We start from the raw sequence: 15,000 nt of genomic DNA on the forward strand, positions 1-15,000 counted from the left end.
TGTCTGTATATAAATTTTACAGTGGGCAGAAGTAATTCTTTGATAGTTTCAGGTGACATTGGAGACGAGTTAGCGTTGTTGTTGCCGCCTCCATTTGTCTCCCACACAATAAAAGTTATTAACTCCGAAACAATCCGTCAACGGCTCGATTTAATGACCCAAACTTGTTAGTCTGCATCGTGGTTCACATCAATAATTGCTTGTCTTCCATTTAATTGCCTGGGAAACATATCTTGCCAACACCTAAATTTCTTTTTCTTTCTTTTTTTTTACACAAAATAAAAAATAAAAATTCCAGTAATAAAAAGAAATAATACTATAAAAGTAACGAACTGACGCCTGAACAACAACAACAACAATAAGGTATGCAATAAGGAAGAAATAAAAGGCGATAGATATAAGGAGTTAGCTTGGGAGGTTAAGCAGTTGTGGTCGATGAAAAAGGTGGTAGTAGTAGTACCAATAATTGTCGGAGCCCTGGGAACAGTGAGTAAAAATCTTGAGACGTACATGGAACAAATAAGGGTAGAGCATTTGCAGAAAACAGCACTGCTTGGAACCGCTCGAATATTCCGGATGGTGCTCGAAAAATAAGGGTGTTACTTTAGTTCACTGGTAGTGAACAGCTGACTTTGTAGTACATCTCCAACGTTAGAAGCTGTGCAAAGACAATAAAATAATAATAGTAATAATAATAATAATAATACTTTCTGCCAAAGGCACAAGGCCTGAAATTCGTGCGGAAGGGGCCAGTCGATTTTATCGACCTCAGTGTTTCACTGGTAAACGAAGAACAAATCTGGAAATGACCTGGATTGACTACCGCAAAGCTTATATGATTCCACATTCGTGGATCATCGAATGCTTCGATCTGTTTGGAACTGTAAGGAATGTAACGTGTTTCCTGAAGAGAAGAATGGTGGGATGGAAAACCGAACTGACATCTAACGGAAAAAGCTTGGGCACCCTGGGTATCAGAAGAGGGATTTTCCAGGGTGACAGCCAACCTCCGTTGCTTTTTGTTCTCTGCATGATACCCCTGACTTTGGTACTTAGGAAAACAAACCTGGGGTACCAACGAAAGGAAAAATCCCAACCACTTTCTCTTAATGAATGACTTGAAACTGTATGGCAAAGATGAGACACAAGTGGGTTCCTTGGTGAACACGATCCACTGTTTTAATACTGATATTAGAATGGAGTTTGGACTTAGGAAATGCGGAATAATCTACCTAAAAAGAGGCAAGGTACAGCCCCTAGCAGGGATAGAATTACCGAATAGAGATTTGATTAAGCAAATTGAAATGGAAGGATACAAATACCTTTGTGTACTAGAGTGCAACGAGATAATGGATAAGGAAATGAAAGAGCAACTGAGGATGGAATATTTCCGAAGACTGAGGTTGGTGTTGCGCTCGAAATTGACTGAATGGAATAAAATCCAAGCAGTTAATACGTGAGTGATAGCATCACTTCGGTATGGAGCGGGAATTATAAAATGGCTAAAGAGAGAAGTGAAGAAAATGGATACCGAGACCAGAATAATATTGACAGTGCACGGATCCTACCAGGCTAAGAGTGACACCGATAGACTGTACTTGTCCAGAAGAAAGGGTGGGAGAGGTTTAATCGGTTGCCAGGACTGTATCGAAGCAGGTGAAAACAGCCTGGGGTAGTAATATAAAAAATGCTGTGGAGCCGCTGTTGAAACATACGAAGAAGGCCGGCGTTATCAACACTGAAAATTGTGTAAATAAAGAAAAATTCAAACAAGAAACGAAAAAAAAACCCCCAAAATGCATGGAAAGAAAAGAAAATGTACGGTCAGTTTTCAAGAGATGTGGATGCCAAGACAGATACAGAAGAGGACCAGTGGCTATGGATGAGGACGAGTGACCTGAAGATAGTGACAGAAGCTCGTGTTACTGCATTGTGTCATTAGAGGAGAATGCATGGAACATAAATGTTTAACAGTGAACATAACATGTTGGGAGTAGATGGGGGACTCCTAAATTGGTGTTCTGGGTATACAGTTATTCTTTGCGAACCAACTGTAATTGGGCTAACGTGTTTGAAATGACTATTCCGTACCAGAAACTTTGGTACGAAATAGTCATTTTATCGAGAGAACATTGTGTATGTCTCATAAGGTAGAGGATACAAACAACATTGAGGAAAGAGCTGCTGTCGAGCGTGGCTCACGATTACATGAATCAGGCCCAACGTCGACGCTTATGGAGAAACAGGAGATAAATATCTGATCAATAAAAGAGAACTAAGGAGGTTTCCCAACACTGATGCGAAGAAATGATGATCGTGCCGGTATTTAGGTAACGAAGATATCGCTCACAACTTTACTATTCATATTTTCAGACATAATATGGCTGCAAAAACTGTTTATAAGGCTTTCTTGAGGAAGGGTTGTCCTGACGGTCGTACAAAGATCACAGGACCAAATTGTATCTACAGCTTAAAAAATAGGGAAGAGTGGGGAAACAATCCAATAATACAGCATACACAACACACCAGATACAGTTTTATAAGGTAAAAAACAAGATCAGCTGCGCGGCAAATGTGAATGTTTCACTTAAATTTATGGAAAAACAGAACGCTTTTGGTTTAAAAAAAAAAAAAAGGATAACTTAGGACCTATTAATCCGGGTGATAGGTTCTCATTTTTGCCAATTATCAGAGGCACGAAATACTGTGGAACAACACCATTATTACATGGAAAGCTGGAAATACTAAACTTTTCCACGAAACAACAAATCTAAGAGATACACTTTTCCTACAAATCCTATCGATTTGCAGGATGCAGTAAAGAATATTGAAAAATCATTCAATGATTATTTATTTGAGATTTCTATAATAAACATATACACAGTGTCTTATACATTTGGCATATATATATATAAACACAAACACGTGCACCCATAACATGAGTGTATATGTATATACCTATTTATACATACACCTACGTATATGCACACGGTATCTTACGCGAATATTCTCAAATCCTTGGAGCTGTCTTCACTCGAACAAGAAAGACTTGTCATTTGTGACCGCATACCAGCCAAATCTCGTAGCCACACGATATACACACTAGAATGATACCCGTCATATGACGAGTACTTCGGAAGAATAATTTAACAGTTATCAAAGCAAATATGTATTACCTTAAAATAAATTTAAATAAAACAAATTTTTCATGTGAATGGCTGCAATAAATAACTGTCACTAAATTTTCTAAATTTTATCAGCATAATCGCGATCTACACTTTCAAAAACCAATCTCTGCAAGATTTTATTGAAGAATATGTGAATTCCTCACAAAGTTATGAGACACTCACCGTACACCCCTTATATTAACGTTCTCTCTCTCTCTCTCTCTCTCTCTCTCTCTCTCATTCTCACTTTTACTTTCCCCCTCCTCCCTCTGTTTTTCTCTCTCTTCCTTTTTCTATACGATATGCAAAACGTGACAAGAGAAGTCAACGAACTCACCAACGTTTAGTCCGACTATTAATTAATATGAAGTACAATTGATATCAAACATACTTTTTCTGGATATAAACTCGTGTTTATCGTATTCACAACAGTAAAAATAACTGATGTGCTCCCGCAGTAACGCCTAATGAAATTAATTACCGTAGTTTTATATTCAAAGGTTCATTAATAAATTCTTTCTATTTTTCTTTTCACTGTTCCATCTGTATGAAAAGACAAACCAGTTGGCGGTTATTTGTCAATCATTTGTATGTGATTTGTTTTGGATCCTAAATTAATAAAAAAAAAACATCTGAGAAGAAAGCTAATGATATAGATGTCCAAAAAAGGAAGGCGATATTATGGCGGCAAGAAGAATGTCGATGTAATCGGGGTCAAGGGAATCAATGATAATGGCCCGGGAATTCTTTCTAACCCTTTTCTCTATTCATGCTCTCTTTCTCTCTCCCTTTTCCTCTATTAATGCTCTCTTTCTCTCTCCTTTTTCTTCTCTCTCTCTTTCTTTCCAGTTTTCTCTTTCTCTCACGTGCGCTAAATCTAATTCAAATACCACTACTACTACTCTCTCTCTCTCTCTGTCTAATCCCTGTTTTTATCTCAAGTTTTCTCTCTCCCTCACACTAAATTTAACTCTCTCTCCCCCCCCGTCTCTTTCTTTACCCCTCTCTCAGTAACTCTACTGCCTCTGTCTCAAAACCAGAAAATAGAACTGGTAAAAGAAGGTATTTTTACAATATGGAGGAATTTTCAAATGCCATAATTTGTATTTTTATTATTATTATTATCAACCGTTTGGGAAACAAATCAATAGTTTTATTTCTTACATCAAAAAGAATTAGGTAGATATGGGAAAACATTATTATTATTATTATTATCCCCACTACTACTACTACTATTATAATCATTGTCATAATCTTTATTAGTGTATTGTATTTCGTTCTTGTGTGTGTCATTTGATGTTGTGCTGAGCCTTGGGCCAATAAAAATTTCATCATCTTCATACACGCACGCACGCACACACACACACACACACACACACACACACACACACACACACACACACACACACACACACACACACACACACACACACACACACACACACACACTCTTCTGAATGGCCAGTCATGATTTAGCGTCAGACCATAAGTTTGTGAAATTCACTTTGTTTTGCACACTTAAAGACGTTATTTTCGTTGCGGAGCTGACCAGGAGCAGGTGACAAAAGTTATTATATCGAATCGGCCCCTACAGGGAGCAATTCTTTAAGAAAACCAATTTTGCTTTTGAAAAACCTATTTTAAAATTTCAAATTGGTCTGAGCGACGACACAGTAGAAAGCATGACGAAAGGGATGTATATATATGTATATATATATGTATATATATATGTATATATATATGTATATATATATATGTATATATATATGTATATATATATATGTATATATATATGTATATGTATATATATATATATATGTATATATATATGTATATATATATATATGTATGTGTATGTATGTGTATGTATGTGTGTATATATATATATATATATATATATATACGAGTATATATGTGTGTGCGTATATTTATATATATTCATACTATAAAGAATGCAGTAAGAGTACTCAGGCAGCAAGGTACACCACTCCTAACCGCTCTACTCCCACCACTCCTAACCGCTCTACTCCCACCACCACTTCACACTATTTCATCGAAGACCACCGCCACCCACCCACCCACCCAATTTAACCCTAACCCCTCCAAAATACAAGGGAATTGATGATGTCACATGGCAAAACCATTTTTTTGTTTTGCTTCTCGTATATTGTTTTTTGTTATTGCATTTCCATATAGGTTGCCACGGCAACATCTGTGAAGTGATTCGCTTTACTAACGAACGGTATAATTGTGTTCACCTGGTACGCTTTGTTGAAACAGGTATTAGTAAGTGGGAGTGGGACGAACGGCTAGGGAACGGGTATGGAGTTGATGGCAGAAGGGTGATGGTGTCGAACTGGTGGGGTGGATACCATAATAGATTGAGATGTAGCTTCACCTAATAAATGGACCTCGCTGGAAAAAGAAAGATTCATCAGATCATATTATGTGGACTGGCAACACACACATCCTATACGCACACACTCACATGCATACATGTTTATATGTATGCATATATATATATATATATATATATATATATATATATATGCATATATACATACGTATACGTAAATACTTACATCTATACGTATATACGTATGCATATGTGGGCACAGGGCGTCATAAAACGTAAACAACCAAAAATACGAAGTACGAGGACATGGAATATGAACTTTTTTTGCGAACAACGAAAGAAACAAATGGAAAACAAGAGAATCAACACAAAGAACGACCCTTCATCAGTTGTCGGCTGTTTTTCTAACTCGTATTTCGAGCAATTCACGACAAGATACGCCTTCGACAAAACAGTTGCTCTCGCAAAGTATATTAAATAAAATTTGGGATTTGGCGGAGGGTCAAGATTGGTGGCAAAAACAGGACAGTGAAAAGAAACAGGAAGAGCTGCTAAGCCTAAGCGAGGTTGTGGTGGCGAACACCCATCACATAGAATTCACGCGCACAAATCGTAAAAAAAAAACATTAAAAAAACACACACAAAAAAGAGGAATAAAAGTAGTAGAAAACGAGAAAAGTGAACAGGACAAGTAAAACAAGAAACAAAATGGCGCTATGACATCATAAAGTTATGATTATGAGACACGACTGACTCAGCTGCTTCATGCAGAAACATAATAGCATGGTAGTCGCCAACCTTAAACAAATAAATTTAGTTAATAAAGACACTAACAAATATAATACTGAATATATATATATATATATATATATATATATATATATATATATATAAAGAAAAGAGAATAAAACTGAAGAACATGAAGTCAATTGTTTGTAATATTTAGTTTAGAAAAATAGATGAAGGTCGTGACACTGGAGGAGGGGATTTATATTAGCAGGATTATCGGGTTATTAGCTGTTGTTGCTGTTAACACCAGGTCAGTCCAGATGTGCAATGCTACAGACTTAGCATCGGCCTTCTATTCCTAAAACATCCTCCCTCCATTTCCCCCCTCTTGTTGCTATTTTTGCTGCTCATGATGTTGAAGTCGATTAAGATGATGATGGTGGTGGTGGTGGTGTTCTTGTTGATGTTGTTATTGTTGTCGTTGTTGCGATTCTGTTATTATTACTGCCGCCGCAATAGTTGTTATTGATGATGATGATGATAAGAATGATGTTGATGATGAAAGAATCAATATGTTGTGAAGCGACCGTACCTGTATCTTAAGTGGGACCAGCAGGAGAAAAGAAGACTTAAGTCGTAACCGATCATATTTAGACAAAATATGAAAGATATTTATTTCCGGTGATCCAATTTCACAAGCAATGTTTAGGTCGACCAGAAGCTATAGCAGATGTTTGCCCCCAACGCAGTTGACTGGGATCGAACCTGACTCTATATATCTGCAAAGCAGACTTCTTAACCAATCCACCAGGCCTTTGTGCGACCAGAATAATATTCACAAGATCAATAGTAATCACTGCAGCATCAATAAGAACAACAAAATAAAACAATTGCTCTGTACTTCATTACAAAGAAATATACATAAATATGTGTATACATAGACATACATGCATATATATATATATGCAGGTATAAGTTACAAGTGTGTCTTTTGCGCTAGGAAGCCATTATCTAATTAGTTAAGAAAGGTGAGAGTGAGTTTACGATCGTTTCTGTGTACCATGGAGAGGAAAATATATATTTATATTTTACCCTCGTTGCCAATGGTATCTTTCTTTCTCTCTCTCTCTCTTTCTCTTTCTCTCTCTCTCTCTCTCTCTCTCTCTCTCTCTCTTATTTATATATATATATATATATATACTTTTCGTAATGAGATAAAAAAACCAAGGTTCTGTATATTTCAAAATATTTATAAATAGGTGTTACAGCTGTTTCCACGATATTTATTATATCCCTTCATCGGAGACGGTGTGAGAGGATGGTTAAGCAATAGTTAATTTAAATAAGATAGGAAATAGAGAGTGAATTGGAAGAACGAAAATAGATGTGAGATATGCAGGGATATTGTATTTGTAAATCCATTGTTAAGGCAGAATGGTATACATATAAGATTCCAATACCTCGAGTAAAATCCTCTGGGTCTAATTGACACCACTACTGCTGCCCTGTTTTTGTCACCAATTTTGACCCTCCGCAAAATCCCAAATTTTATTTAATTTGCTTTGCGGAAGCAACTGTTTTATCGAAGGCGTATCTTGTCGTTGAATTACTCGAAATACAGATTAGAAAAACAGCCGACAACTGACGAAGGGTCGTTCGTTATGTTACTTGTCTTGTTTCCCATTTGTTTCTTTCGTTGTTGCAAAAAAGGTTCCCTGCCTGTTGGCTCGGCTTGAAGAATCCGTCTTGTGATTATTTTTTCTTGCAACATTCTGTTCACGTGTCTGTCGCACAGCAGTTGTAAGCTCTTAACGCAGAGAAGTAATGGGTTCACCTGGAGAAACCCTTTGACCTTCGAGCTATGCACCACGTTGAGTAACGATACTCCAGGGACTCTTCGTAGGAACCTCGTTTCGGCCGCTTGTATTCCCGAATGTACTCTTTCATTCATTACACAACTTGCATGTCCATAGGTAAGGTGAGGGACGGACACCGAATACGCAACATGGCTTTTTAGCCAATCTCTTCATTTTTGAGACTGAATGCTGAAGCGGGCGCCTTACTCTGTGTGTGTGTGTGTGTGTGTGTGTGTGTGTGTGTGTGTGTGTGTGTGTGTGTGTGTGTGTGTCTTTGTCTTTGTCTGTATGCGTGCACGAGAGAGAGAGAGAGAGAGAGAGAGAGAGAGAGAGAGAGAGAGAGAGAGAGAGAGAGAGAGAGAGAGAGAGAGAGAGAGATTTGAAACTAGAAACACTTCAAAATTATTTCGGGGCCTGAGTTTCGAGCATAACATTTCTCAGACTCATACAGGAAATTCGAAACTCCCGAGTAACTTCTAAATTTTCTTTAATAACAACAATAATAGTTTCAAATCTTGGCGTAAGACCAGCAATTTTAAGGAAGGAGCAATTTGAAGATGCCGACTCCAGTACTTGACTGGTACTATACCATATCGATCAAAGTTGGATAAAAGCCAAAGTTGATCTCGGTGGTATTTACACTCAGAATGTGTGTGTGTGTGTGTGTGTGTGTGTGTGTGTGTGTGTGTGTGTGTGTGTGTGTGTGTGTGTATGTATGTATATATATATATATATATTATAGATAGATGATAGATAAATAGATACATACATACATACACACACATTATCATATTATATGTATCGGAACGGAAAAGTAGTGCTTAAGACAACAAACAAACAAAAAAAACCATCTGTTCGGTTTCCACTCAAATGTGAAACTTCATGAATTATGCATAACTGATTGTCGCTGTTCCTCTTGTGGCAGAGGTTATAGCTGTTGTTGTTATAGCTGTTGTTGTTGGCCTGTATCATTGTCGCTGTCTTTTGTCCATTCTTTTCTGCTTTTTCTTCCTGTGGCTGTTCTCTTTGTTCACTTCTCTGTCTGTTTGTCAGTCTTCCTCGCATTCTAGTTACCATTATTATAGTACAACTTATCACGGATGTCGCTGTTGTTATTATTATTATTATAAAAGGAATGGGGTTTTTTTCTATTTTGTTGTTGTTATTTATGGTATTCTTTGTTTTTGGTGTCGATGTTGTTGTTGTTATAATTCTTGTAAATCTTAATTTGACCGCGAAAACCTTGATTCTAACAATAGTAGTGAACTAGAATTTACTTTCTTTGGAAAGATGAATGGTAAAAAAGAAAAAAAGAAAACGCATTCAGATAAAATAATCGTTGAACGATTCTGAATGCTAATTAAAATTATGATTATTGTAATTATAATTTTAATTACAATTACAATTACACGTTAGATAATGTGTCGTGGAAATTTCAGCTTTTTTAGAATTTAGGAATATTCTGGAGGGGGACACTTAAAGCGATGTCTGCGGATGTCTGGGACACAAAAGTTCTTTATGAAGCGGAAGAAACAAAGAATGGAAGAATAGAGGAATAGAAGATAGAAAGCGAGCTAGAAACAAATGAGACAAAGAGAGAGAGAGAGAGAAAGAAGAGAGAGAGAGAAAAAGAAGAGAGAGAGTGCGAAAGTGATTTAGAGAGAGTAAGTTAAAGAGAAAAAAGAGTGTGATTGAGAGAGACAGAAAAGAGAGAAATAAGAAAAAAGAAAGAGAGGAGGGAGAGAGAGAAAGGGAGGTGGGGTGTGATTGAGACAGTGGAAAGCGTCAAAGTCTTTCCGAAAACTTGGTATAACATTTCTCGTTGGAATCTCTGTGAATAATATCTGTTGAAGAAGAGGATCTTTACCCAAAGGAATTTTACCAAAGGGATAATTTTAACCACTTCTTGGACCCGTTTATTTATCGCATCCTCCATGGATTTTTATTGCCCTTTATTTTTTCCTTATCCTATTATTGATTTCAAATTGATCTGACATTTGTTGCAAATACAAACAACGAGCATCCAAATCTTTCACTGCATGTCTGCAAAAATTATCAAAGACATTACCAATTCCACGCTACACGATCACAATTCGCCTCAATAAGATTGACTTTAAGGTGAAACACAATCAAAGAAAACAAAAATAATCGATAAAAATAAAACCAAAAAAATAAACGATGAAGACGTTTTTAGTTCCTCTAAAAAAAGGTCAGTAAAGAGTTCTGTTCCTTTCTTTTTCTTCTTCACCCCTTTTTTTGTGAGAATTTTATTTTAGTTGCCCGGTATTTCAATATTTTCAGGTTAGGACGCTCTCCTCACGAAATCCTAAATCTAAATTTTAATCGAAAAGTTATTATTTGCTGACCTCTCTGATAACTTTTCTCAGGAGTTTTTTCAAGAAACACATAAGACTGTTCTGTGCTTCTAAAAATTAGATTTGTCTGATTCTAAAACAAAGCCTTTTCTTCCTCTGAGTATTAGGTTATTAGCTGTGCAGCATATGAAAGAAGAATGATAAGAGTTATTCTCTGGAATGGTCCGTTATTTCGACAGCCCCTTAGTTCAGAGTAAATACAAATAATTGTAAGTTGTTGTGTGTAAGGGAATCCCTTGCCATCCTTAAGTCTTTTAGGGCCAAAAAGTTTGAATAGATTTACTGAGGTGATCCCTTTTTGCAACCATAGGTTTTCGTCCACCTTTTTGAAAGTGTATAGAAATAAAAGTAGATGTAATAAAATTGTTTGGCGTTACGGGGATTTGAAACCGGCAAGGCTGAATTTCTGCTAACTACAGCCACCTAAATGTTTAAGCAATAAAATATTTTCTTTTTTTTTTTTTCTTGGAATTTTCTGTCTGTTGAATTGCTTTTGTGAAGTTTTGATTGTTGTGTGCTGCTTTTCAGCAGTTTGTTCGTGCTTTCTCTCATCGAGAGTTAGCGATGGCTGGGTAAAAGAGTTTATTTTACTCAGACCTTAGCGGGTCTGAGTTATCCACGTCAGAGGAGGAGCTGTTGAGAACAGTTAAGGAAATGGACAAACAACTAGAAACAAGGAAAAGGAATTTTGCCGACGTTGCAAAAGTTTCGGAAGATAATGTGGAGATTGAAATAGGTTAAATATAAAATCTTTTAAGCCGGGATGGCTTCAACGTTCAAGTTTCCCACCTCCACAGCAAGAAATGATTAGTAAAATGAAGGAAAGAACAGTGATAGACAAAACACACTCGGTGAAGGCTGGTAAAGTGGACAATATGACGATTGAACAAGTAGAGGTGGCGCTGAGGTCAATCTGGCAAGAGATAGTGTATCTTGCGAGAGGAGCGAAGTACGGAGAAGTGGAAGTCCGGTTTAAGGACAAAACAACGGCGAAAAAACATGCAGCGACCACGATAAGGAATGAGGAGACAGTACTTCTACCCACGTACCTGGGACGGAGAGTGTGTCGGGTCATGGGGGAAGGAATTCCACCGGAGATGGATGTTGCCTGGATAGCAGCCGCTGTCCTAATGGGTAATGAAGATAAGATAGCGGTGCTCCAGGCTACAAAAACAAAAACGTGTCAATTGGAAGGGTCAGACACTGAATATGATTATTCAGGAATCGAACGAGACGCTAGAGGAGGACATGGTGGAGACCATAACGGTGAACGACACAATAATGAGTGTCAGGGGGGGGGGGGAAGGCAGAATCCCTCGCTGTTTTAAATGTGGTCTAAAGGGCGACATTAGAGCGAAATGCCCTCCACCGAACAAAGGGACAGATCGACCACGTGAGGAAGAACCTCATACTAATAACAGAAAAGTAAAAAAATGAGATAAAAAAAATACAAGGGTTTGGAAGGTGGAGAGTTTGATAAGGGGAGATTAGCAGAGGAGATAGAATATGAAGAACACGATGAAGGTTACAGACTCGATATAATGGAATATAGAGAAAAAAAGGAAGTAAGTGATGTTGCTTGGTGGGGCAGGTAGCGCCACCTTCATCTTCAGTTCATTTTACCATACGTTTTTACGAGGAGTTCATCGCTGTGATGCACCGTGATTGAGCCGCGGTGGTGAGCTTCCGAAATGGCCATTGATGTATGTGAATTTGACCTGTGGGAGTCGGTTTATAAACTTTGGACGTGCTTGAGTGAGGCGAGTAAAATGACATTTTTCAAATATTTTTAATCGTTTGATAAAACTTTTTTAGTCGTTGGACATTTATTTACCTTTGTCTGAGTTTCTGGTAGTTTACGAATTTCCACTCGTTTATGTTTACCTTATTGATAGGCCGTTCTATTTGTCTTTTATTTTATTCAAATATATATATTTTTACCTTCTGTGTTTTTATGTATATGTTTGAGGTGTGGGGTTGTATGTAAAGTCGTCGACCCAAATTTAATGTTTCTTCTATAACCAATGCTTCTTTATCTTCGTCTCATTTACATTTGAGCACTTCTTTTGCAGTCCTAGAAACCTCTTTTGCTTCTATCAGAAGAGACAAATATTATTTCTTGCTGTGTGTATATATATATATATATATATATATATATATATATATATATATATACACACACAAATACATACATACAAGTCAAAAATTGGTAATTACAAATAAAAGTATCTCAAAGAAACAGAATGACACAAATCTTCATTGGTTTTTGGATGATCTTCTCAAGTACGATGGATATCTTTTATATAATCAGTAATCCTGAATGTAAAAAAATTCTTTCTGAAAACTTGTATGTGTGTATCTATGTGTGTATATAGATATATATATACATGTAAGCATATCTGTGTGTGTGTGTGTGTGTGTGTATTATCCGTTCAACTGTATGAGAGAGCAGAAAGACGATTTAATTTTCTCCGTCTCACTGCCTCATGTCTGCCCGTTTCTCTATTTGCTTGTCTGTCTGTCACTGTTTCCTGTGTAACCTTGCTGACGGCAAATTTCTGTAACTAAAACAGTCATATTGACACGCAATTGTGTTCCAGGTGAAACGCCACGGTTAGCTTGGAAGCTGAATGTCGAACTGGAATGTTGAATTTACTTAGGATATATTAACTGGCATTAAATGGGTGTAGTTATATTGTATGTTTGTATCTGTGTGTGTGTGTGTGTGTACATTTATATATGTGAATGTATTTATTGCATGTATGTGTGTGTATACGTATATATATATATATATATATATATATATATATATATATATGTGGTTCCCAACCGATTTTGGGCCATGCCCCACCAAATCATTTCTAAAATCCTGATGCCCCCTTGTGATGTTTAATTTTTGTTATTCAAAATTTGGTTAATCTTTATGATATTTCCCGGAAACAAAATTTTTAAAAAAATTGTGCAACGGATGTAAAAAAAAATGTGTAGAATACGAATATGAAAAACAAAATGCGCGGAAAGCAACGGGGTGGGTGAGGACTTTGGAAAATTCACAAAATCCGAGTTTTTCCCTCATAACTTTTAGGAAAATGCTTTTTTTTTTTTTTTTTTTTTAATGAAATTTTATATAAATACCTTTCAACCGGCATAGATTACGATTATAAAGAAGTTTGTGGGAAAATCTCTCCCGAGGTGTGGGGAGAAGACTTAACGAATATAAATCCAAATTCTAAATATTCCTTTGAATATTGACGAACATTTTTTTTACTTGCACGACTCATTTTATGTATCTTTGAATCGGTATAACTGCAGATTTCTGCGCTCCCAACTTTGGATGATCATAACTTTCAGAAAAATGGATATTTTTAATAAAATTGTCTCCGAATATGTGTTATATCATGTAGATTCCAAATATACAAAATTTTGGAGGCAAAGTGTTTTAGGATGGGTTGGGGTGGGGAATTTCGAAAATTTCACCAGAGTCCAATTCGTCTTAACTTTCAAGAAAATGGATATATTTTAATGAAATTCTCTACAAATATACCTCGGACTATATAGATTCCAAGGACATAGGAATTGGGGGGGGGGGGGACAATTTAGGGCTATTTTTGAGAACGGTTCCCCACACACTGGTATTTCTGAACAAGTCGTCCACATTTGTTTCATTTCCTCCGTCTTTCGTCTACAAAGAGGTTTCCAACCTCAACTCGATGTTTGCTATAAGAAATAACTCGACGAATCAATTTCATGGGACTGTTTCTCTCTTGTCTTTCAGTTTGGTGCATAAATTGAACATCGAACGAAATGCTTTGAGATATTTAGTTATAGCGCTTTATCTACCAAGATCAAATCCTACCGAAGTCAACTTTGTCTTTCAACCTTCCGAGGGACAATGAAATAAAGAACCAGTCAAATCGATAGAATTGTCCCAACCCCATCTTCGAATGTAGGCCTTGTACTGAGGTTAGGAATCCACATTGTTTAATAATGTCATTCAGATAAAGGCAGCAGTCTGGCAGAATCGTCAGAGCGTCTGACAAAATGGTATGCAACATTTCCTCTAGTTTTCAATGCTCCGAGTTCAAATCCTACCGTGGTCGACTTCGCCTTTCATTCATTCGAGGGTCGATAAAAGAAAGTTCCTGTATAGAACTGCGTCGACGTAATTAACTTTTACTCTAAAAATTATGCCTTAATTAGGAAACATTAAACTTCGAAATACCGAAAACTATTGATAATATGTAGAGTTGTCGTCCGTTATACGTTATTTGTCGTATGTTTATTTTGCAGTCAGTGGTCAACAGATGGCCGGAATGATGACCACTTCAATCGAAGACTTATCGCAATTACCTGTCTTGGAGGAAAATATCATTCTGAAACATTTACATGACAGATACTTACTGCAGAAATACTACGTAAGTCTTCTTTCTCTCCTTCTTCCTCTTTTTTATTATTATTATTATTATTATTATTATTATTATTATTATTAAGGCGGCGAGCTGGCAGAGACGTTAGCG

At 36.7% G+C, this 15,000-nt stretch overlaps 1 protein-coding gene across 1 annotated transcript in view; it reads left to right on the forward strand.

The window, feature by feature from the left end:
* Positions 1-15,000, forward strand: part of LOC106873739 (myosin-IIIb) — a 177,470-nt gene that overhangs the window by 90,828 nt on the left and 71,642 nt on the right. Inside the window, exon 2 of the mRNA XM_089363346.1 lies at positions 14,774-14,898. Within this exon, the coding sequence (XP_089219472.1) occupies positions 14,774-14,898 (125 nt within the window). The remainder of the gene's footprint in view (positions 1-14,773; positions 14,899-15,000) is intronic.

The sequence above is a fragment of the Octopus bimaculoides genome, chromosome 15 (assembly GCF_046866305.1).
Source record: "Octopus bimaculoides isolate indiv1 chromosome 15, ASM4686630v1, whole genome shotgun sequence".
NCBI lineage: Eukaryota > Metazoa > Mollusca > Cephalopoda > Octopoda > Octopodidae > Octopus > Octopus bimaculoides.